The sequence below is a fragment of the Miniopterus natalensis genome, chromosome 16 (assembly GCF_054644295.1).
Source record: "Miniopterus natalensis isolate mMinNat1 chromosome 16, mMinNat1.hap1, whole genome shotgun sequence".
Lineage (NCBI taxonomy): Eukaryota > Metazoa > Chordata > Mammalia > Chiroptera > Miniopteridae > Miniopterus > Miniopterus natalensis.
The window spans coordinates 2,391,076-2,415,489 of NC_142096.1; the positions used below are offsets into that span (position 1 = coordinate 2,391,076).

Sequence of the window (24,414 nt, forward strand, 5' to 3'; positions counted from 1 at the left end):
AGACTAAATACTTGTTTATCTGGCATTTTTAATTAAGAAAAAAGCTCTAATGACTACATTCATGGAAATTCATGACAGTAAGTACTTTATAAATCATCAAAGAAACTAATATAAAGAATTTTATTCTATTCAAAGACTGTTCAATTCCAGCAGTCATTATTCTAATAAAACCATCATCACTTGAAATCTTATATGGAAATACTATAATTAATCCCTGAAACATTTAAGTCATTTTATGAGTTAGGCCTATTTAAGTTGACTCAACTTTCATTAAACTACCCATAGAAATGATGTATTTAATTGAATAAATGGTATTAAAATGTTAACATTGGAATGATAGAGGTCACCTGATCAAACTCTTACACTTTTATGGGTCGTCATTCTTTGCTGTCCTTGCCAGCCTGCAAAAACGCCTTATGTTTTGGAGGAGGCAGTCGTTAGGTTGGGGTGGCATCAAGCGGCGTAACCAGTGAGGTTTCCTCCGTGGACTCCCTGCACAGGAGATGCTGTTCCATCCTTGCGACCCTCAGCCAGGCCGTGGGGCCGGCTCTCCTTTCTCCAGACGAGGCGGGACGGTTCACCTGCCTGGAGACCCACCCGCAAGACATGAAACAGTTGAGCCCGCCGACTTGAGGGCTTAACCACGCTCTGCTCAGGCTACAGCCCAGGTTTCGGCTCCGCTCCTGGCTTGGGGCGCTGGGGGCGCCTCCAGGGCCCTGCAGGGGTTCCCGGGCGCCGCGTCCCGGTGCCCTGCGGGTCACCCCTCCGCGGACCCTCGCGGACCCGGAGGCCCCGCCCGGCAGCATCCCTCCCACGGGGCACACCACGCCAGGCCGCCCACGCTGTCCCCCCTCCCCCCGTCCTGGCTGCGCAGCGCGCGGGTGGAAACATTCTTCCTGCGGCGCCTGAGGAGTGGACACCTGTCCTCGCCCTTGGGCGCTTCCTCTCGCGCTCCGCAGGGCAGGTGCAGGGGCCGCCCGGGGCCGCGCGCGCCACCTACACGTGCTCCCGCCCCCCTGCCGGCGCCGGGTCACTGACTCAACTCTCCCCGTCTCCCCGGAAACAACGCCTTCCGCGTCTCGCTTTGAATTCCCCGCAGGAGGCCGCCCGCGCGGCCGCGCAGCCCCGAGGCCCCGCCCCCGCGCCCCGACGCCGGCGCCGCAGTGGGCGGGGCCTCGGTTACGCGCGCGAGAAGAGGCGCCGCGCGGCGGGCCGGCCGCGGGCTCCCGGCGTGACGCACGACGTCGCCGTGCGTGCAGACGGCCGCGTCGGGGTGCAGAGGAAGATGGCGGTCTCCACAGGTCGGTTCTCGGGCCGGGCTGTAGGCTTTCGCACTTGGAACCCGGCTCTGCCACTCCGTCTGCTGCTGGCAGCTGGGCGCGGACCATGTGGGTGAAGCCAGAGTGCGCCTTCTCGGACGCCGGGCGCCTCGCGGGGCGAAGCCCGGGGCCGCGGAGGGGCCGGGCGGGACCAGCGCCGAGGGCCCGGGGCGGCCGTCGGGGGCGACCGGTCGTGCTCGCGCGTCGGCCGCGCGCTCGCGGGCTGGGGCGGGGTGGCGGGCGCGCGGGGAGGGCCTGGCCGGGGCCTGCGGGGTGGCGGGCGGAAGGCGGGTGGGAGGAGGCGAGGAGGCCCCGGGGGGCGCGGGCCGAGGGGCGAGGACCGTCCTTCCCTTCGCGGCGGCCGCGTCCCCCGCGTCCATTCGCTGGCGGGCGGGGGTGCGAGGAAAGCGGCCCGGGACGCGGTGGGAGCGGCGGGCGGAAACGCGGCGCCCAGGTCCCCGCTCCGCTCCCGCCGCCCTGGGCGCGCCGTCCGGCTTCCCGCGAGCGCGGGCTCTGGGGTGATGGTGACGCTGAGGCTTCAGAAATGTGACCGTTTAGAACATGTTAAATGCCGCAGGCTTTTCATCTTGGTGTTCCTGGAAACGCAGAAGTGTTATATTTTGATAAAAACCCGAGTCCGGTTTAGTTGATTCCTGCTTTGATAGAATGCTTGGTCCTGGTTTATGGTGTGTAGTCAGTGGCTTTCTGTTTTAAGAGCATCACGTTGACATCATTAAGGGCATCACGTTGACATCATTAGGGGCATCACGTTGACATTAAGAGCATCACATTGGCATCATTAAGGGCATCACGTTGACATTAAGAGCATCATGTTGCCCGGCCAGGAGTGGCTCTGCGGTTGAGCGTGGACCTGGGATCCAGGTCTGGGTTCTATTCCCGGTCAGGCCCATGCCCGGGTTGTGGGCTTGATCAATGACACGCTCATCATTGATGTTTCTCTCTCTCCCCTCTCCTTTCCTCTCTCTGAAATCAAAGATATAGTGAGGGGAAAAAAAAAAGCATCATGTTGACATTATTAAGAGCATCCTGTTGACGCTGTGTGGGACCGGTGGCGTCACGTGCCTGCCACGTGACGGGGCGGGGCCTGCGCGCCTGGGTGTGAGGTCCCGCCTTAGGGTGAAAGGTGTCGTGCAGCCGGATGTCAGGCATGCTCGCAGCAGGTGATGCTTTGTAAGGACTATAATTGTGCCGTAGGTTCTTCAGTCAGGGGACAGCAAAACGTTCCCGAGAAGGGCAGGCGGTGCACTGGCTGGTGCGCTCTTTGTTCTTCAGGCTCGTGTCACCTGCCGCCCAAATGATCAGTTTTGGTTTACTCAGCAGTAGCGATGTAAGTCGTTATTTCCTAACAGGAAATACTTAAGTTATTGAAAAAGTCTTTAATTTTCCGAAATGCTTACGTTGCACGTGGTGATTTGGAGGGATATTGACTTGTTTTGGTTAATAGGGTTTTCCGACTGTGGAAGCGAACTGCAGCTTGCAGGAGGACCTGGAGGGGAGCAGTCCACTCCTTTAGGGGACCCTGTCAGCATCTTTTAGCGTGTGTGCCGCTCGTTTTACTTAAAAATTCATGCCACCGAGGAACCAGAGTGCACCGTGGCTTAACCCAGTTTTCATCCGGTCCCTGATTTGTTCCAAGGGAATCGGCCCTTCTTAGTTCTGAAATACGCGGTGTTAGCTGCTTCTCTGGAGAATGTTAAATAACTTGTGTTTTCCCTTGATCAGTGTGGTATCTATAGTGTACCCGAGCAAAAGCTTCTGCTGCCGTTGATTGCGTTGTAGTGCAGCGTATCTGCTTACATTGTATTCACTGATGAGAGAAAGGGAGAGAGAAACATTAGTTTGTTCCACTTATTTATGCATTCACTGGGTGATTCTTTTTCTTTTTTCTTTTTTTAATTTTGTTGGTTTATTCTTGTATATGCCCCAACCGGGGATCGAACCCCCAACCTTGGCATATCGGGATAACACTTTAATCAACTGAGTTACCCAGCCAGGGCTAAGATGTACAGCATTTGGTTTGAATTTTGAATGTTCAGATATATTTTTATCTACCATGTTTCATCAGTCCTAAGACATTTTAATATCTGAAATGGATAGGTGTTGTATAGTTTAATTGGTAGTATTTTTTAATTTCATCAAATAATGGTCTATCATATAGTTTATACCATCTTAGATTTGACTAAAGACAATATTTAGAAATGTGTTAAAAAGTATTCAGTGAGGTGAATATATACCAGATTTTAAAACATCGGGTTCTACAAACATATTAATATGTATTCTCGTTTAATAATTGAATACTAAGCAGTTGTTGTAAATTTAAACTTAAATGTATTTTGGTGAAATAATTTTTAATCTCATGCAATATTTTGAAATATTTATATTAGACAAAAATAAAATTGCTTTACCTGATAAACCTTCATTTAAGCAGAAGAATATTATCTTCTGATTTTTTTCCTGTGAATTATGTAAAAATAATTTTATTTAAAAATATTTGTGTAATTTCACATTATCTGAGGATATAATTCAGTTCAAAAATTTTGTAAATGTACATCATATGACTTGATATCAGTAAGTGTGTATTCTTGACATTTTTTTATATCATTCCTGCTGATGGTATTTACAGTAGAATTGTAACTACTGTTTTTGAAATAGCCACAGAGGGTGGGGAGGGCAGTATGGATCCGTTTAGGATTAAGGGACAAGATATTTTGAGTGAATAACTGTGATAGGGGATTAATGAGTCATCAGATTCGTTTCTTTACCGAATGAGTGTTTGTTCAGATGACAGGAATTCCACTGATGATGCCCGGAGCAGAGCAAGTGCATATAGTCCAGAACAGAGCGTAGTAAAATAACTGCATAGAATTACTTCATTTACTTTTGGAAGACTTTTCTTATGTTACTATTCTAAAGTATTATGCTACTAATAACTTTATAAGGTAACAAAGCCCAGGGAATTTAAAGCATCAGTTGTAGGCTGTCTTTGGATCCCTACTGATGTACCTTTGAAAGCTTTTGATAATTACAGTCAGTGCATGTGTGTTGATATTAATTCTGTGTTTTCACGTATACACAGTTAATATCATTCATGTACTTAAAAATAACTTTATATAATGTTTTAAATATGTGATATAGTTTACCCTAATATATGACAATTAGCCTCTTTCAAGTTTTTGCCTGCTAAACTTTTTTTCCAGGTTACTTTTCCACCTGTCTTTCTCCCCTTCAGTTGCCTGTTTTTATGTAACAAATCATCTCAAAACTAAATGGCTGCAAACATTGATTTATTCTTTCTCATGATTTCAGTGTTGACTGGATGGTTCTGCTGGTCTCACTTGACCTGGTGATGGGCTGGGCCTGTTGCTCAGGCGCGTTGGTTTCACTACTTACGGCCACTCTGGTGGCCTGTTTGGATTTCCTCACTTCCTGGTAGTTATCAGGGTGGTCAGACTTACATGGTGGTTGACTCCAAGAAGACTAAACAGAGACCATGAGGCCTCTGAAAAGGCTAGCATTACCAATACCTTCCAAGTACTAGGCCCCTCTCTGTTTGTCCAGAGGTGATCACTATCCTGATTTTGGTGTGTGTTCCACAAATACCTTTGTACTTTCACTACAAATGTGGGTACGTACTCATGAACAGTATGAAGTCTGTTTATATACAGTCATGCACCACTTAGTGATGGGGTTATGTTATGAGATATGCATTAGGCAATTTGTTGTCACGCAAACATAGCTTGTACTTACACAAACCGAGATGGTATATAGTCAACCACTAATTTTATGTGCCATATTTTTTATATAACTGGCAGTGGAGTGTGTTTACACCAGCATCACCACAAACACGTGAGTAATGCATTTCACCGTTAGGTTACGATGGCTACGACCTCACTAGGTGTTAAGCTTCATTATAATCTTGGGGACCACCGTCATTATATGCACAGTCTGTCGTTGACAAAAATGTGCCTATGTGGTACATGACTGGGAAGCTTTTTCAGTTTATTTTTTCTTTATAGTTATGATAAAATATATATAACCTAAAATTTACCATCTTAAATGCCTTTAACGGTACAGTTCAGTAATGTTAAGTGTATCCACATTGTTGGGCAACCAATCTCCAGAAATTTTTCAATTTACAAAACTGAAACTATGTACAGATGAAACAGTACCGTTCTTAAAATTTTAGCACTGATTGATACTTGCAGCTCTACCTCTTTCATTTTAATTGCAACAGTATTCTGTCATTGATTATACCATGTTATGTTTAAGTTCCTAAAATTTTACTATTAGAAATAGTGATTAGTGAGCATTCTCGTTTCTGCCTCCCTGTGAACACTCCCATGAGTTTCTCTAGCTTTATGCCTGGATCTCTGTAATTATTACCAGTTTCCTCACCAAAGTAGTTTTACCAGTTTATCTGTCCCCAGGAGTGAGTGAGTTTTTATTCCATACATTCTCGTTAAACCAAGCATCGTCATACTTAGTATTTGTCAGTCTGGTGGATGGCAACTGTGGCTTTAACTCCTGTGTCTCTGATTGTTCACCCGTTTCCTCTGGTGTGAATGTCTTTATTCGCAATTGTCTTTCCCTTGTTGATTCATAGGGTGAATTCTCTCTACATTCTGGATGCTAACATTTTGCCTGCTGTGTTACTCATATCACCTTTTGGTCTGTGGCACTCTTCATTTGTCTTTTGTTGAACTTGTTTTTATTTTACTTTTGGTTTGTGCTTTTAAAAATTTTATTTAAGAAATCCTTTCTTGTATCCAAGGTAAAAAGATATTTTATCCCGTTTTCATATATTCATGTATCTGTTTCGAGGCTTTTATTTTCATTAGTCTGTTGATTCCTGAGCTAATTTCACATTATCTTAATTAATTTCTTTGGCTGGTGGTGATAATATCTAGGGAAAGTATCCCCTTTATTTTCTTTTTCTTTAAAAATTTTCTCCAAACTCTTGCCTCTTAAGTCTTCCATCAGAATATTAGTCAAGTTCCAGGACTTGCTATTGGAATTTCAGTTTAAATGGAAAGAATCTATAGATTAATTTGAGAACTTAACATCTTTGCAGTGAGTTTGTCTGGTAGCTAGATTGCTGTACGTATTTTGTTTTTCATGTTCTCCCTGACATCTTACATATTTTCACCTGGATGATTTCTGCCAAGTGGGAAGTAGAACTGGGAACTGAACCTGGGCAGCCTGACTCCTAGATCTGTGCCATGATATGCTGCTTGTGTTGCTTTTAGTACTGTGTAACTGAAGGGTTAAAAGAGTGACTTTGGTCTAAAAACTGGCAAGTCACGTAACTTCTTTAAACCTGAGTTTCTACAACTGTAGAATGGATGCTTTTAGGATTAAAATGGGATAATTTAAAATATCACACAGTGTATGCTAAACAAATAGTTATTATAATCACAGTAGTTATAATAATTACTACTATTGTTTTTGTGATTTATAACAGCTCCATATTTCTGTGGCCCAAGATTTCCAAGCATTTTTTGTGTAACACAGTATATGAAGTGGCTAGTGTTTTAAGTTACAGTACTTATTAGTTTTTGATTATATGTCTAGAAGGATTACTGTGAAAGAGATATTTTGGTTTCAGCAAGAGACAGAATTGTACAAAATGACAGTTGCTTTAAAGAAGATACGACTTCTTTCTCTGTGCTTCATAATTGCTTGTGTGTGTGCACAAGAGAGAGAGTGTGTGAGGACGTGCTCCCTCCCGCCAGAGCCAGAGAAAAGGTTCTGCAGGCATTGACCTAATTTTTTCAGGATTTGTGCAGTGGGGCTGGAGGGTGTTTCATGTTAGATGCTGTTGTGAACAGAGAAAACCACAGGGTCCATTTTTTTGGAGAGGTTAGGCCAGTTATCCTGGAAAAGTTTGTGATAAATTGGAAGAACCAGGGTTTGATTCCAGGGATTAGAGGTCAAAATGATGGCAAAGACCAGGTTTCGCGAAAATGAGGGAGCGGGAAACAAAGGCTAGGAGAGTCTGGACAGAGAGAAGATAATCTGTGTTAAGATTCTATTTATTTATTTTTATTATTTTTTTTAATATATCTTTGTTGATTTCAGAGAGAGGAAAGGAGAGGGACAGAGAGAAACATCAATGATGAGAGAGTCATTGATCGGCTGCCTCTTGCACGCCCCTGACTAGGGATTAAGCCCCCAACCCAGGCATGTGCCCTGACCGGAAATCGAACCTGGATCCCCTGGATCCTAGGTGGACGCTCAACTGCTGAGCCACGCCCGGCCAGGCATCTGTGTTAAGATTTTAGAAATAAAGTAAGGAGGGATGAAGTTAAAGGCTAGAGAAATGGAGGTATGAGAAGGGTTTGTGTAAAATTTGCCAGAGTTTGGGCAGAGAGGCGAAGGGCGTGTCCTAGGAAATTGTTATATCCATAAGGAATTTTTTTTTAATCGTGTAACTGCCCCAAGTGAGGATTAGTAATTACATACTGGTGCTGACCTGGGAGAGAGAAGACCCCACTGATCAAGGATGAGAACAGGAAAAAGACTAATTGGGGGCTGTAGGTGGGGGATGCTTTTAAGCACTTTAGGAAATAGTACCTTTCAGTACATTTTTAAAAGATGGACATAATTCTCTTCTTCAGAAATCATTAGAGGGTATATGTTAATGAAATTGAACTTCTGTGAACTTTCTGGTCTTGTCCATTTATTCGATGCAGTGTTCTTGGCTAGGAACAAAAATTTCAACTATTTACTTTATAATGATTTCCTCATGATTAATTTGTGTCAGTGTGAAATTAATTAGGAATTTATATACATGTTCCATACTGTTGTTAATATTTGGTACAGTGCTTTCTTTAGCGTTTTCATTTTGAGAGGTTATTAGATTCAACATTTTCTGGAGCAGAATATTTCTTTAGAGGCAATTTTGTTTCGGGGAAAATAATTTATAAAGGCTAATTTGGAAAATGCTGAAATTGAATATGTATAGCTCTTACAACTGTGAGCTTTTTGCATTTACACTGACATTCTTTTGTGTAGGAGTCAAAGTTCCTCGTAACTTTCGCTTGTTGGAAGAACTTGAAGAAGGACAGAAAGGAGTGGGCGATGGTACGGTTAGTTGGGGCCTCGAAGACGACGAAGACATGACACTCACCAGGTGGACAGGCATGATTATTGGGCCACCGAGGGTCAGTGCGATAAGTGATACATTTTCCTTTTAATATTTATTTTCACTTTACAGTGAGCATTTTATTTTACAATATTGATATTAAAATAATTATAACTTCTAATGGAAACAATTACTCCCTTTTTGTATATATTTATTGATGCTTCCCTGTGCACAATCTAATACTTGATTTTCTGGAGTTGGGGGGAAAGGTTGATATGGTCATTGCCAGCAAAGTGTTTGCAGTTTATAGGAGAGAAGAAAAAATAAATACAAATAACAGACTCTAAATGTGGCAGAGAAAGTTCACTACGGGACTTTAGAATATGTTTCTTCTAGCCGGAATAATTGAGGAAGGCTGAACAGTGGAGGAAGTTGCCTTTGGAATGAGCCTTAAAGAACTGACTGGTAGGATTTCAGAAGGTGGTGATGGGGATGGAGAACATTCCAGATAGAGAGGAGACAAGGTGAGGCAATGAGGGTGATGGGGAAGAGCAAACAGTGTGTCTTGAACGTAACGTTACTAACCCATCATGTGTGACCAGTGATTTCTCAGTTGGTCTCTGTTGAGTGCACATTGCTATTTGCTTTGTGATGCTTGACTTGTCATATAAATGTTATAGGCCCCAGTTTCTTCATTTATAAAATATATGAAAAAGTCTATGATTCTTGATTCTTGAATATTTTCTAGCGATGTTAGGAACAGGCCCATTATGTTTTATTCTTGGGTCTTTGTGAAGTTTTATTTTTACTCAGAATTTTTTCACATTGGGAATTTTTTTTCTACATTGTGTTCTTACTCAAAGGTCCCATCTCTTGCACCCCTGAAGTGAGTCTTTGAAATACATATTGTATAATATTTTGACTTGTTGGAAAAAAACACAAATTTGAAGGGTTTTTTTGTTTCACTCTGGTTTTTTGTATACTGTTTGCTACCTATGATGAGAACATTTCACCTGTTTTCCTGTTGGGTAGCGTTTAGATATCCTGTTGATTATTACAAAAGAAAAATGGATCAGGTAATCAGCAATGTTAACTTTAAAGAATTAATGTATGTTTTATATTTTCTGGTATTCTTTTGCAAAATTTGTGCATACTACTAAACTAACAAATGCCCCCATTTCCCCCTCTGATTTTTCCATAAGACTTTTAAAGAAGGAAATACAGTATTGATGATCAGAATTTTTGATGTTTTTTGTAAGTTGGTACTTATAATGAAAACTTTGATTTTCACTGCCTATGAACATTATTACCATAGTCCATTTGGTTAAAAAAAAGTGCTTATAACTTATGAACATTTTTACTTAATGAATAGTTTGAACGTTGGACTGTCTGAACTTGAGTATAAACTTCAGATTATTTAGATTTGTTTTTTCCCCCAGCCACTACCTCCAGTGGATTTTAAGAATGTTTGGAGCTTATGTATAAGTTCCTCAGCGATTTTTGTGGGCCGTTTCCAAGCACAGTTCCCAAATATGGAAGACCAGCCCCTGCATGATCTCTGGCACAGTGGTGGCCGCCAGCAGGCCTCTCCAGGCTGGCTGCCTTTCCTGGTGTCACAGAGCCGCAGGAAGCCCCCACGTCTAGGCTGTGCCCAGAGAGGGGCAAATGCTCTTCTACCTTGTGGGGTAGGTAGAGCCAGCTCAGCAAAGGGGGCACGTAGACTAGTGCTGCTGACTGCCAGACCAGGCTTCTCTCCCAGTGGGCCCTCTGTTTCCCATGGGGGGCAGTCTTGGAGCACCCTCTCACTCTCGGGTGCCAGGAAGAGGCAGGAGGGGAGTACCGTGCAATGGCCCAGTACTCTTCCTAAGCCAGACTGCTCACACAACAGTTTCCTGCCTTGCGTCCTCTCTCCACTTGTCTCCCTCATGTGCCTATGGGACTGTGTGATGAGTGGTCACAGCACTCATTTGCCATTTAATAAAACCTGCTGGGGTTGGTGTCTCATCTTAGTTGTTTTCTGTTTTGAAGGTGCCATATTTAGAGCAATTTTGTCCCCACCTTTAGCTCTCCACATTCAGCCAGGGAAATAGGAAAAGTCTTACCTTAACATACTGTAACTTGGTTAGCTGGTGTTTTGTTTGTTTTATTGCTACTGCTGAAGATTACTGTTTTTTGTGTTATTCCAGTGTCTGGGTTTATATGGTTAGCACTTTTGTTTTTCCATGTTTGTGTGTAAGATTTTCTGAAGCAATATTTTTTAGCATTAGAGGTTCAGTTACTTTTCCTTGTATGTTTCTTTATATGTAAATGGAGGTTCTGTATCCATCTTTAGAAGCTTTGAGAATTGAATTAATAATTAGACAATAGGAGAGTATCTGACTCTAGTATAGTCTTAATAATTATTAGTTCCTTTTACTACTGTCTTCTATTTTATTTTATTCTTTTGTTAGATAATAGAAAGATTTGGCTGTTAATTTAAAATTTAGCAGTGAAGAGAAAAATTAACCCAGGGTATCAAAAGTTAGTATGATGTTTACTCTGAGCACTGTATTAGATCAATAGGCTAGCTTATAGTTATTTTAACTTTAAGAAAACTTGAGGTATAATATACATGCATAGATCTTACCGTTAGTTTTGACAAACGTTACCTTGTTACCCACATACTTTTCGAGATAGAGAACAATTCCGTCACCCTAGGAAGTTCCCTGTGCCCCTTCCATGCCATCCCCACCTACTCCCTGCTCTGTGCACCCGGAGTGGTTTTCACTGTTATAGCACTTTGTGTAAGTGAGATCGTGCAGTGTGTTCACTTACCAGTTTTGACTCAGCGTAATGTCTCAGAGAGTCATCCGTGGTGTTCCATGTAGTAGTAGTGTTTCTTTTTATTACTGAGCAGTATTTCACTTTATGGATATACCATAGTATGTTTAATAGTGCTCCTGATCATGGGTATTTGGATCTTATCTACTTTCTGGCCATTACAAATAAAGCTTCTGTGAGCATTTTTACGTGTCTTTTTGTGAACATATGTCTGTCCGTTTCTCTTGGTTAGAATGCATGGGCATGGAATCCTAACCTAAGGTAGGTGTTTGCTCACTTAACCTTTATAGGAAAATGCCAAATGGCTTATAGCCAGCAGAGTGTGGGAGTTCTGGTGGTTTCCACATACTTTGAGTATCTTTAACATTATGAATTTTGGGGGATTATTATTATCATTATTTTTAAAATGCAAGTTTTCTAAAGAGGCTGATATGCATCCAGATTGGAGAACCACAGACTAGATGATTTGCTTGAGATCTGTCTGGTTTTAGTTATTTTTATACATAGCAGAAGTGTGGGTCATATTATTAATATTTCTGCCATTAAACTGTGATGAGTTTTATACAGCTGTTTCTTTTTTAAAATACTGAAATATTTACTATCTCTACAAGATCGTTATGCCCATTTATTGTAGACATCAAAGACATTACCTCTGTCCCTTTATTTTTTACTTTTCTATTTTAATTGTATACCAGTAAGTTAACCAAGTGAACAAGTCATGAAGATAAAGAAGAGTTAATTATAGGCATGAAAATAAGCCATGAATAATCTAGAACCATTTGGTCTGGTAGCTTTTACAGTGGCTTTTTTATGGAATGGTTATGTTAAACTTCTCTATTAAGAAATCCTACTTTAAAATGATGTGGAAACAAAGTTTGCTGTTTTATCTCTGAATTCGGGTAATTGAATTAGGCACAAAATTAATGAAGTAGTAATATAAATATCACTGATGACACATGAAGTAATTGTTTTCTTGCTGTAAAATGGTATAATACAATGTTTTTCCTTTTGCCTGAAGTTATTGATTGCCCTATAGTGGGATAACCATGTAACTTATTTTCCAATCAGATACTTTTGAGAATGAAAAGAACCATTATTAATATTAATACTGGAGCAATAGGATTAAACAGAATTATCCTGGGCAAATGGGAACTTCTGTATGTGCGTGACAGTCAAGTAGTCCCTCCCCCACAATGTAAACTTTTTAGTAAAACCTGAACTTAAGTGGTTTGCTCTTTTCTTTTAATTTGTTATAGGCGTTGTTTGTATCACAAAAAGCAAGTTCTGATCCTTTTGATATGACTATAGAATTATTTTATAAAATCTCTCCTTTTAAGTATACTTGCAGTTTTTTCTAACCATATAGGTCAAATAAATTTGAATGTAGAAAAGTAAATTGGTTACATACACAATATCACGTACTTTCAAATTGTACTTTTCCTCTTTGTTAGCACTTGAATATTATTTTTATTATTTTTTTGCCTTCCAGACAAATTATGAAAACAGAATATATAGCCTGAAAGTAGAATGTGGACCTAAATACCCAGAAGCTCCTCCATCAGTTAGATTTGTAACCAAAATTAATATGAATGGAATAAATAATTCCAGTGGAATGGTAAGTTAAAGTAGTCATTTTATTCTTATATAACCTATAATATTTAGCCAGGAGGAAGTAAAAAAAAAAAAAAAAAGGCACCTTTGTTTAGATGAAAGTCTAAAGCAGCTTATGTTGTTTTTCTTTTATGAATCAACCCATCCTTACAACCCCCATGTACCAGCCTATTTAGATGTGATAGCAACACTTCTCTTAGGGTTTTATGAATTGCTTCAGCAGTCATATTTCATTGAATCCTTATTTGATGAAAAGATGACCATTGTTTTAAATGTATTTTTCTTTAAATAATAGGGTTAAGTTCTATTTGGTGAAATTAAAATGATGACTATCCATGAAGAAAGGGTTTTTCTTTGAGGATCCAAGTATGTCTGTATTGGAACAAGTAGTCATAGTTGAGCATTTGTTTATTTAAAGCAAATAAACCAAAATGATACACACTACCTGACTCACACAAGAAAGTTAGTGGAAATAGCTAAATTTCCAATATAAGGAGATTGTTAGGTTCAGACTTCAAAGTTTAGGCTCTTGAGGCAAAATGCATGTTAGGAATCATAATAATGTAATAATAAAATGAACTTCACCTTAGGAAATAGAATGTTGTCAATATTCTTAACTCCTGTGTGCTCCTCCTTACCCCATCCCTGTGTTTTCTTTCTCTACCAGTGAGTGGAAACTAACATCTTGAAAACTTTCTTTCAGATTTATTTTTCTGTATAGTTTTACATAATGTATCACACATGTACACCTGTTCTTCCTCACTCCCTCTTTCCTTCCTGTCTACCTTTTTTAAATCATGAATTTGTACTTACACCTGAGGTATGGGGCTCACCTTCAGCTTGGTTGAATATTGCCAAGCTGCGTTCCACAGGGCTGTGTCCAGGTCTGTCCCACTAGCTTATGTGTAAGAGTACCCTGTGAAGGCACATTCCCACCAGTACTTCATAATGTCAAGCTGGAATGGGAATTCGAAAACAGAAGGTAGAGTGGATATATTGGGCATGAGTTTCATTCTTGATTGATATCTAAGAATTTAAATTATTACTTTTATAACTATAATTAGGAAATTTCACATTGACCATCGGTGCTTGTGCCAGGATAATTTTATATATTTTGAGGTTATTTAAGTACCGGATGAATTATGAATGTTGCTTTAGTCATTTTGATTTAAATATACTTAATACAACCAGTCAGAATTACTTTTTGTGGGTGGTTGGCACTAAAGCATAAATGACTGTGCTTTATGATGTGAGGCCTCACGTTTTGGGGTTATTGTAAAGACTGATAAGGCGCAGGTTTGCTCTGACATGTTTGTTTTCCCTTTTCTCCTCCCTTTTCATTAATTTTTGTCCCCAAATTTTGATGCATTCTGTTGGTATTTTACAGGATTTGCAATCACCTATGTTTATTTAACCATCTTTTAACTTTACAGCTGGAAGTGTTTGTTTCTGCATTGAAAAGAACTTGGTATTCTCTCGATTTATTTTATAAACGTGTTTACTTATGGAGTCTATTTAAAATAGGCTAATGGAGTTGCTACTCTTAAGTTAAAATATTAGAGAAAGCATTTTAAATACATCTTAACATTGCTTCAATTATGTGTCAGAAATTATAAAAATTATTTTTCTTTCCTATTTTTAAAGAGTTTTATTCTATAATTCACATACCATACAATTCACTCATTTAACGGATAATTCAATACTTTTTAGTGTTCACAGGGTTGTTGGACCAATTACCAAATCCAATTTTAGAACATTTGTGTCTTTCCCAAAGCCAAACCCCTTACCCATTAGTTAATCACTTTCCACCTCACCTCCTCCACACTAAATAACCACTAAATTACTGTCTTTATAGATTTGCCTATTCTGAACTTTTTGTATAAATGGAATCATAAAATATATGCTCTTTTGTGACTAGCTTCTTTCACTTAGCATATTTTCAAGGTTTGTTGATGCTGGAGCATTTATCAGTACTTTATTTCTTTTTATTGCTGAATACTATTCTATTATATGGATATATCACATTTTGTTTATACATTTATTATTTGGTGGACATTGGGTTTTCCACCTGTGGCTCTCGTGAATAATGCTGCTGTGAACATTTGTGCATAAGTTTTTGTGGGGGCAAATATTTTGATTTTTTGAGTGTATACCTAGGAGTGGAATTTCTGGATCCTATGGTAACTCAATGTTTAACATTTTGAGGGACTGCCAGACTGTTTTTCAAAACATATCATTTTACATTCCCACCAGCAGTATATATGGAGGTTCCAACCTTTCCACATCTTGTCAACACTTGTTACTGTCTGTGTCTTTTTATTATAGCCATCTTACTGAGTGTATGGTAGTATTTCATTGTGGTTTTGATTTGCAATGCCCAGATTAGGCTAATGATGTTGAGCACAGTTTCAAATGCTTATTGGCTATTTGTGTATCCTCTTTGGAGAAATGTCTATTCAGATTCTATGTCAGTTTTTTTGAAGCAGTTTAAAACAACGATTTATTATCTCAGTTTCTGTGGGCCAGGAATGTAGGTGCAGCTCCACTGGGTCCTATGGCTTAGGATTTCTCACAAGGCAACAATCAAGATGTTGGCCTGTGCTGTGGTCTCATCTCAATGCTCGACTGAGGAATGTTCGTTCCATTTGCAACCCCAGTGTTTTGGTTGTTGGCAGATTCAGTGCTTTGTGGATTTTTGAACTGAAGGCATCAGTTTCTTGCACACTGTTGCCCAGAGATCACTCAGTTCCTTGCCAGATAAGCCTTTCTTTAGGGCAGTTCACAGCATGGCAGCTGACGTCCCTCTGAGAAGCAAGGAGTGCAGGCAGGAAAGGGTAAGACAGAAGCCGGGATATTTTTGTAACTTACTATCGGAAATGACGTCCAGTCGTTTATTCATTAGAGGCCAGCCACTAGGTGCAGCCTTCCTTGGAAGGAGGGATTCCATTAGGCATGAATTCAGGAGTCGAAGATCTCTGGGAGCCATTTTGAAGCTGTTGTCTTAGTTTGGGCTGCTGTAACAAAAATGCCATAGACTAGGTGGTTTAAATAACAGAAACTTACTTCTCACAGTTCTGGACCCTGGGAGTTCAAGATCAGGGTGCTGTCATGGTTGCATTTTGGTGAGAATTCTCACCCTTGATTGTAGGTGACCGACTTCTTGTCCTCACCTGGAGGTGAGAGCTAGCTCTCTAGTCTCTTTCTCTTCTTGAAAGGATTCAGATCCCATCCTGGGGGCTCTACCTTTATGACCTCATCTAAACCTAATTACTTCCCAAACACCTCAGCTCCTAATACCATCCCTGTGGGGGTTAGGGTTTTAAAAACAGATTTTGAGGGGAACACAAACACGCAGTCCATAAAAACTGCCTACCACAGTCTGCCTCTGCCCATGTTTTAATTGAGGTACATGGCCTTTTGTTACTGAGTTCTAAGAGTTCTTTACATACTGAACAAGAGCCCCTGATCAAATACATGATTTGCAAATATTTTTCCCACTCCATGGTTTGCCTCTTTGCTTTCTGATGGTGTGGTTTGCAACACAAATATTTTACATTTTGATGTAGCGATTTTATCTTTTTTTTGGGGGGGGGGGGTCAAACATACTTTGTGTTATATCTTAAAAAAAACATTACAAAATCCAGGGTCAGGAAGATTTACTCCTGTTTTCTTCTAAGAGTTTTATGGCTTTCACTCTTAATTTAGGTCTGTGATCCATTTTGAGTACAACTTCATTCCTTTGCATGTGGATATCCAGTTTTCCCAACACCACTAATTGAAGAAACTAGTCTTTCCTTATTTGTATTCTTGTCAAAGATCAGTTCACTGTGTAAGTATGATGCATGGGTTTATTTTTGGGTTCTCAATTATATTCCATTGATAGGTATATCCATCCTTATGTAAGCACTACCTTCTTGATTACTGTAGCTTTGTAGTAACTTTTGAAATTGGAAGAACCTGGTTCTTTTTCTTTATTTTTTTAAAATTTGTGTTATTGTTGAGAGTATTACAGATGTCCCCCACTCTGCTCTCCTTTGCCCCCCTCTACCCCCACTGGAGGCCTTCACCTCTCTATTGTCTGTGTTCATGGGTTATGCATATATGCTTTTAGGTTCTTTGGTTAATCTGTCCTTCCTGCCTTCCCTCTGAGATCCATCTGTCTGTTTCATGTTCCATGTCCATGGTCCTATCTTGTTCGCCTATTTATTTTGTTCCTTCAATTCCACATATAAGTGAGATCATGTGATGTTTGTCTTTCCCTGACTAGCTTATTTCACTTAGCATGATACTCTTCAGGTCCCTCCATGCTGTCCCAAAGGGTAAGAGACCCTTCTTTTTTATAGCTGCATAGTATTCCATGGAGTAAATGTCCCACAGCTTTTTTATCCACTCATCTGCTGATGGGCGCTTGGGCTGTTTCCAGATCTTAGCTTTTGTAAATAATGCTGCTGTGAACATAGGGGTGCATGTATTCTTTCTGATTAGCGTTTCAGGATTCTTAGGACACATTCCTAGAAGTGGGATCATTGGGTCAAAAGGCAGTCTCCATTTTTAATTTTTTTGAGGAACCTCCACACTGTTTTCCATAGTGGCTGCACCAGTCTGCATTCCCACCAGCAGTGCGCTAGGTTCCCCTTTCTCCACACCCTCACCGGCACTTGTTTGTTGATTTGTTGATGGAGCCATTCTGACAGGTGTGAGGTGATATCTCATTGTGGTTTTAATTTGCATCTTTCTGATGATTAATGACGTCGGGCATAGTTTCAAATGTCTCTTGGCATCTGTATGTCCTCTTTGGAGAAGTGTCTATTCAGGTCCTTTGCCCATTTTTTAATTGGGTTGTTTGTCTTCCTCATATTGAGTTGTATGAGTTCTTTGTATATTTTGGAGATTAACCCCTTATCAGATGTATCATTGGTATATATGTTCTCCCCTACCATGAGTTGCCTTTTCATTTTGATGCTGGTTTCTTTTACTGTGCAGAAGCTTTTTGGTTTGATGCAGTCCCATTTGTTTATTTTTCCTTTGTTTCTCTTGCCCTAGGAGATGTATTGGTGAAAATTCTGCTATGAGAGATGTCTGAGATTTGCTGCCTATGTTTTCTTCTAGAATTTTTATAGTTTCACGTCTTAAATTTAAGTCTTTTATCGGTTTTGAGTTTATTCTTGTGTATGGTTTGTGTTGGTGGTCTAGTTTCATTTTTTTGCATGTACCAACACCATTTATTGAAGAGACTCTTTATTTGACCATAGTGGCGTGGTTTGATTTCTGGGGTCTCTGTTTTGATCCATTGATTGATATGCCTGTTCTTGTGCCAGTACCAGGCTGTTTTGATTACAGTCGCTTTGTAGTATAACTTAATATCCAGTATTGTGATCCCTCCAACTTTATTCCTCCTTCTTAAGATTGCTGCGGCTATTTGGGGCCTTTTTTGGTTCCATATAAATTTTTGTAGTATTTGTCCTTGTTCTGTTAAATATGCTGTTGGCATTTTAATAGGAATTGTGTTGAATCTATAGATTGCTTTGGGTAGTATGGACATTTTAATGATATTAATTCTTCCAGTTGTTGAACATGGTATATTCTTCCACTTGTTTATATCTTCCTCTATTTGTTTTTTCAGTGTCCTCTAGTTTTTCGAGTACAGGTCTTTTTACCTCTGCGGTTTATTCCCAGGTATCTTAAATGGGATTGTTTTCTGAGTCTCTCATTCATTACTACTCTGATCTTTATTGTTTCCTACTTTCTCTGGGCTTTCTTGTTGTTCTCTAATTCTTTTAGTTGTAGGGTTAGATTGTTTACTTGAGCTTTTTCTTGTTTTTTGAGGTAGGCCTGTAGTGCTGTGAACTTTCCTGAGGACTGCTTTCGCTGTGTCCCATAGATTTTGGGTTGTTTTGTGTTCATTTTCATTTTTTTCCAGGAAGCCTTTGATTTCCTCCTTGATCTCATCAATAACCCACTCATTGTGTAATATGCTATTTAGCCTACATGTGTTTGAATGTTTTTGAGTGTCTATCTTTGAGAATGTTCCGTGCATACTTTAGAAGAATGGATATTGTGCTGCTTGGGATGAAATGTTCTGTAAGTGTCAGGTCCATCTGATCTAGTGTCATTTAAGGTCTCTGTTTCCCTGTTGATTTTTTGTCTGGATGATCTATCCAATGATAGTGGGGTGTTAAAGTCCCCTACTATGACTGTATTGCTGTCAATCTCACCCTTAAAATCCACCAAGAAATCTTTTATATATTTAGGTGCTCCTATATTGGGTGCATATATATTTATAAGGGTTATTTCCTCCTGTTGGATTGATCCCTTTAGTATTATGTAGTGTCCTCCTTTGTCTCTTCTTATGGTCTTTGTTTTGAAGTCTATTTTGTCAGAAATAAGTATTGCTACTCCAGCTCTTTTTTGTTCCATTTGCATGGAATATTTTTTCCTTCCCTTCACCCTCATCCTGTGTGAGTCCTTTGCTCTGAGGTGTGTCTCTTGTAGACAGCATATGTATGGGCCATGTCTTCTTATCCATTCAGCTACCCTCTGTCTTTTGATTGGAGCATTTGTTCCATTTACATTTAAGGTTTTATTCATATATACTCATTTAATGCCATTTTTCCTTCTATATGCCGATGTACTTTTCACTCTCTATTTATTTTTTGTCTTAAAGCAGTCCTTTTTGCATTTCTTGCAATACTAGTTCCATGGTACTGAACTTCTTTAGCCTTTTTTTGTCTAGGAAGCTCTTTATTTCGCCTTCAATTTTAAATGATAGCCTTGCTGGATAGAGTAGTCTTAGTTGCAGGTCCTTGCTTTTCATTACGTTTAATACTTCATGCTAATCCCTCCTGGCCTGAAGTGTTTCTGCTGAGAAATTTGTTGACAGCCTTATGGGGGCTCCCTTCTAGGTAACAAACTGTCTCTCTCTTGCTGCCTTTAAGATTCTCTCTTTGTCTTTAGCCTTGGCCATTTTCATTGTGATGTGTCTTGGTGTGGGTCTCTTTGGATTCTTCTCGGTTGGGACTCTCTGTGCTTCCTGGACTTGGGTAGCTTTTTCTTTGACCAGGTTAGAAAGGTTTAGTTTTTGGTGTACAGGTTTCACACTTTTGTTAAATTTATACCTATGTATTTTATTCTCTTATCCCTACTGTAATTGGCATTATTTTCTTACCGTGATTTTCCGATTGTTCTTTGCAGGAATATAGACACAAAGCTGCTTTTTGTATGTTGATCCTTTATCCTGCAGCCTCGCTGTACTTGTTTATTAGCTCTAATAGTGTTTTTAATGCATACCTTAGGATTTTTTGTTGAAAAGATCATGTCAGCTGCAAATAGAGATAGTTTTACTTCTTTCATTTTTATCTGGATGCATTTTATTTCATTTTCTTGCCTGATTGCCTAGTTAGAACCTCTGATAAAGCCTTGATGAGACTGGAAATCCTTGTCTTATTCCTGGTATCAGGAGGGGAAAGTAGTCTTTCTCCATAAAGTATGATGCTAGCTGTATATTTTTATAGATGCCCTTTATTAGGTTGAGGCAGTTCCTTTCTGTTCTTAGAGTGTTTTTATTACAGAAGATTATATTGGATTCTGTCAGATCCTTTTTTGTGTCTGTTGAGATAATCATGTTTTTTGTTTTCTGTTTTACTATCCTGTATTACATTGATTGACTTTTAAAATATTGAGCCAACCTTGCATTTCTGGGATGAATCCCACTTGATTATGGTACATAATCTTTTTTTGTATGTTGCTCAAGGCCAGCCATGGGGCAGAGTTTATGGCCTTCTCAGGTCTTTCATGAACGTGTGCACAACCCTATGCATGTGTGGTCTTCTAGATTTACAGGCATACATTAGAACTTTTCAGGGTCCCTATGGACGCCTGTAGATGTCCTCTGGACTATTTGCTTACTTTCCTGTTTGCTCTCTGTTATTGCCTCCCTAGGCAGTAGAGATGTTAAACACTCGATGCTGCTTTCAGTGCTAGGGATGGGGTGGCGGTGGGTGGGTGGCAGAATAGGCAGTACCCAGTGGGTGAATTCTGAAGTCAGATAAAGGCCCTGTGAATAGCATTTTCCAGGGTGAACTGTCACGTGATGGCAGTTACCTGGGGATGAGACTTTGAAGGAGCTCCAACCCCACTCTCTCAGTCTTCCGCAGGGAAGATTAATTTAGATGGTGCACGGAACACATTGGAGAGGAAAAAATCAGTTCACAGTTCTTTACAAATCCCAATGGAGGTAATTGCTCCGATTTTTGGTAGTGGTATTGGAACCGGAGAGGAACCTTCCAACCTTATTTCATCAAGAAGGAATTGGCAAATATATTTACAGTGTAGTTATTTAATACAGCCTTTTGTTTTCTGATGGCTAAAGTTCACCGCATGTTTATCTGTAAAATATAGAAAAGCCTATACACACACAAAAGACATACCTTTTTTGGAAACACATGTTAAAGAAGGAATATTTTCCCTAAATATTATATGAAAATGTTAACTTTTGTGAAAATAGAGCCCGGCTATGAGTTTTTAAAAGGACTTATTAAAATGTTTAATAAATTGATCCCACAGTACTTTAAACGTGTTAGTTAATTTCATTCATTTTCCCTTTCCAGGTAGATGCTCGGAGCATACCAGTGTTAGCAAAGTGGCAAAACTCACATAGCATTAGAGTTGTGCTTCAGGAACTAAGACGGCTCATGATGTCCAAAGAAAACATGAAGCTCCCACAGCCGCCGGAAGGACAGACATACAGCAATTAATTTCAGTGGATCTCACACTTGTCTTAAATCAACAATCTTCTACTCATGTTAATGTCTTGATTAAATATCACAATGCAAACTACCCGCACATTAAGTCAAAGAATGCCGGCTGGTAAACATGACCTGGACGTTTGTAGGAATATATTTAATATATGTATACACGTGATGTTTTCAGGTAACAGGAGGAAAACGCAGCACCGTTTTTTTTAAGGCACTATCATTTAAACATAGACCCGGAGATGCAGGTATGGTGAGAAGGGTCAGGCAGCTGTGGGAGCATGTGCTTCTAGAAAGGAAAGATCTCGAGAAGAGAGAAATGGCATGCCGTGCCCATCCGGCTTAGTGAGAGCTGCAGTTCAGATTGTCTAAAGTAGCAAGTACAATGAATATTGTCACAGATTGTTTTACTTTTTGAAGTGGTGTGGGTGCTGACTACCAACAGTATCAAAAATATGTTCAGGATTGTTTTGATACCTGTATTTATAATAAAAAAAATGTCGGGGAAGGTCGATGAATTTCTGTTAAAAGCTGTTTCCGTGTGTCACATGTAACAGATGTGGTAAATATTTGTTTACAGTCTTTGTTTGACAAATGATGCATTTACGTTTAAGTGAAACCAGCAAAAAGGAAATAGGTAAATAGATATGTGATTTTTGAGATTAAAGTTAGTCTTAAAATGTAAATAAAATGTGGATCGTGTTCTCAGACACTGTGCCATTTCTGTTACATTGATGTAAAGTACCTGCTGAGGTAGCAAAAATTGAATTGTTGTAGCTTTTCATCCATACAAACTTTTATTGTTTATTCTGTTTGTATACTTCCTGTGAGTTGGAATTTGCAGAGTATTTTAGAGAACAAATTAGTTTAATTTTTTCTTTGGAGAAGAAGGAATCCCAAGTATTATATTTTGACTTTGATTTCACCAGAAACACATTAAAAAGATTTTAATTATAGATTGTAAATTATCCAAATATGCACTCTATTTTTGATTCATAACATCTTTTTATTTTGGTGCCATTTTTTCTCCCAGTGCGTTTAACGGGGTGGGGTAATTTTGTCCATTCCACTTGCCTTTCACTTTGGCATCTGCAGTTCTGAACAAAGTGATGAGAGGCCTTAAGTCGCTGTTTTTTATTGTGAGGCACTAAGTATAAGTACTACTTTGTTAAAAATACTCTTTTCTTATGGAGATCGCCGCACAGGATAGAAAGGTGGTCGGGTGGCAAGGACACATTCCTTAAACGTGCCCTGGCATGTTTGTCAGATCCATTCAGATCTAAGTCTTGGAGCTACCTTTTCTTGGTCATTAATATATTAAAGTTAGTGATAGTTTGTCTAAACTTTTAATTTCAACATGGCTATTCTATTTTAATTATCAAAGATGTTTAAAATGACAGAATATATAGGTACAAATTAGTGCATGTGTAATTTATTAAAATAGGTTTGAAATGAATTGTCATCTTGGAACACACTCTTAAAAGTTTTAAATTGTTAGGGGAGATTAAGTTTTCACTGATGTCACGTGCAGCATCTGATGGTCTGCTTGTCTTCCGAGAGCTGCTTTTCCGCTTTGAAAATGTGTCCTGTCGTACGTGGGTGCTAGTGGCCATTGGAAGCTGTCCAGTCGCTCACCTGCGGGTGGCCTGAGAACCCGGGTACCTTTATCTCACGTGCTCGTTCTTTTTCCCGAATCCACGATTGCAGGGGTTTTTGTTGTTTTCCCCTCTCAGCACAGGCTGTTTGAGTTGGCCCTGTGGTCTTTCTTTCCCCCCTTTTGTTTGGGGACTGTGGATCTCTGCTGAAATCTGCATGCGAAAGCGAGGTCTGTCTTGCATGTCACAATCAGTATGTACATGGCAATCTCGCCGCACTGGGTGATGGCAGGAGTTCATACAGAACCACTCTTGAGTGCAGTAACTTTCTAAAACTGCAGTTCTGAAGTGATTTTTCCTTTGCTTTGTAAAGTGGCTACGGTTGTGGGAGTGTGCGGCATTCAATCAACTGTAAAATTGCCTTTGAAGCTTGTTTAAAAAGCAAGCAGGTGAGCCCTAGGGGATGATCTTATGTTAATAAAGATTTCAAAAATAAAATCTGTGTCCTGATAGGTCAGTGTTATGCTTTAATGGTTTTAATTATTTTCTAATTTTCAGAATTTTTTAAAGTATTTTAAAGTAATGGCATTTGTTACGGAGTTTTTAGAATTTTGGACATAAACATTTGTAAAGATAGTCAATGGTATTTAAGTCTTTTATGTGTAAAATACCAAAATTTATCATTTTAAATTATCCTTTTAAAAGAATTTATCACACTTCAGATTTGGATAAATAATTAGAGTGAATTAGTTTGAATACCATATAATTTATTAGTCTGGATTGCTTAATACCAATTTATTGACTTATATATTTCCCACTAAATATATATTGCTGTTGATAAATACATACAAAATTCTTTCTTTTTTTTTTTTGAAACTTTAGAGGACACAGATGGAAAATATTAATGCATTTTCCTTAATAGATTTGGTGTGCGTGGCTTTGGGTGGTGCTGGTAGATGCATCATGAAATTAAAGACTTTGGTCAAAACTGCATTAACTGTTTTTTGGGGTTTTTTTTAAGTTGGTGTTCCAAATTCATTGGTTGATTCTTGTTTGGAACCTGCAACCTTGGTGTATCGAGACGATGCTCTAACCAAGTGAGCTACCCGGCCATGGCAAAACTGTGTTAATTCTCAATGAGCACATTGACTCTGTGCTTATACATTATAAGGACTATAAGTACTAATGGTAAATTGTTGTATCATGAATAATGG

At 39.6% G+C, this 24,414-nt stretch overlaps 1 protein-coding gene across 1 annotated transcript; it reads left to right on the forward strand.

Moving 5' to 3' along the window:
• The first annotated feature begins 1,270 nt into the window (after window positions 1–1,270).
• UBE2V2 (ubiquitin conjugating enzyme E2 V2) lies at window positions 1,271–24,193 on the forward strand. Its single transcript, XM_087825261.1, has 4 exons — window positions 1,271–1,301; window positions 8,355–8,503; window positions 12,734–12,859; window positions 21,462–24,193. Exons 1-4 carry the CDS (start codon window positions 1,286–1,288, stop codon window positions 21,606–21,608), a joined length of 438 nt encoding a protein of 145 aa, XP_087681387.1. The 5' UTR covers window positions 1,271–1,285; the 3' UTR covers window positions 21,609–24,193.
• The last annotated feature ends 221 nt before the right edge of the window (window positions 24,194–24,414 follow it).

What these genes read in the sequence shown, in the direction of transcription:
- UBE2V2 (XM_087825261.1), top strand. An exon ending in TGATTATTGGGCCACCGAGG is followed by an intron (nt 8,504 to 12,733) that starts GTCAGTGCGATA and finishes TTTGCCTTCCAG; the next exon opens with ACAAATTATGAAAACAGAAT. An exon ending in TAAATAATTCCAGTGGAATG is followed by an intron (nt 12,860 to 21,461) that starts GTAAGTTAAAGT and finishes TTCCCTTTCCAG; the next exon opens with GTAGATGCTCGGAGCATACC.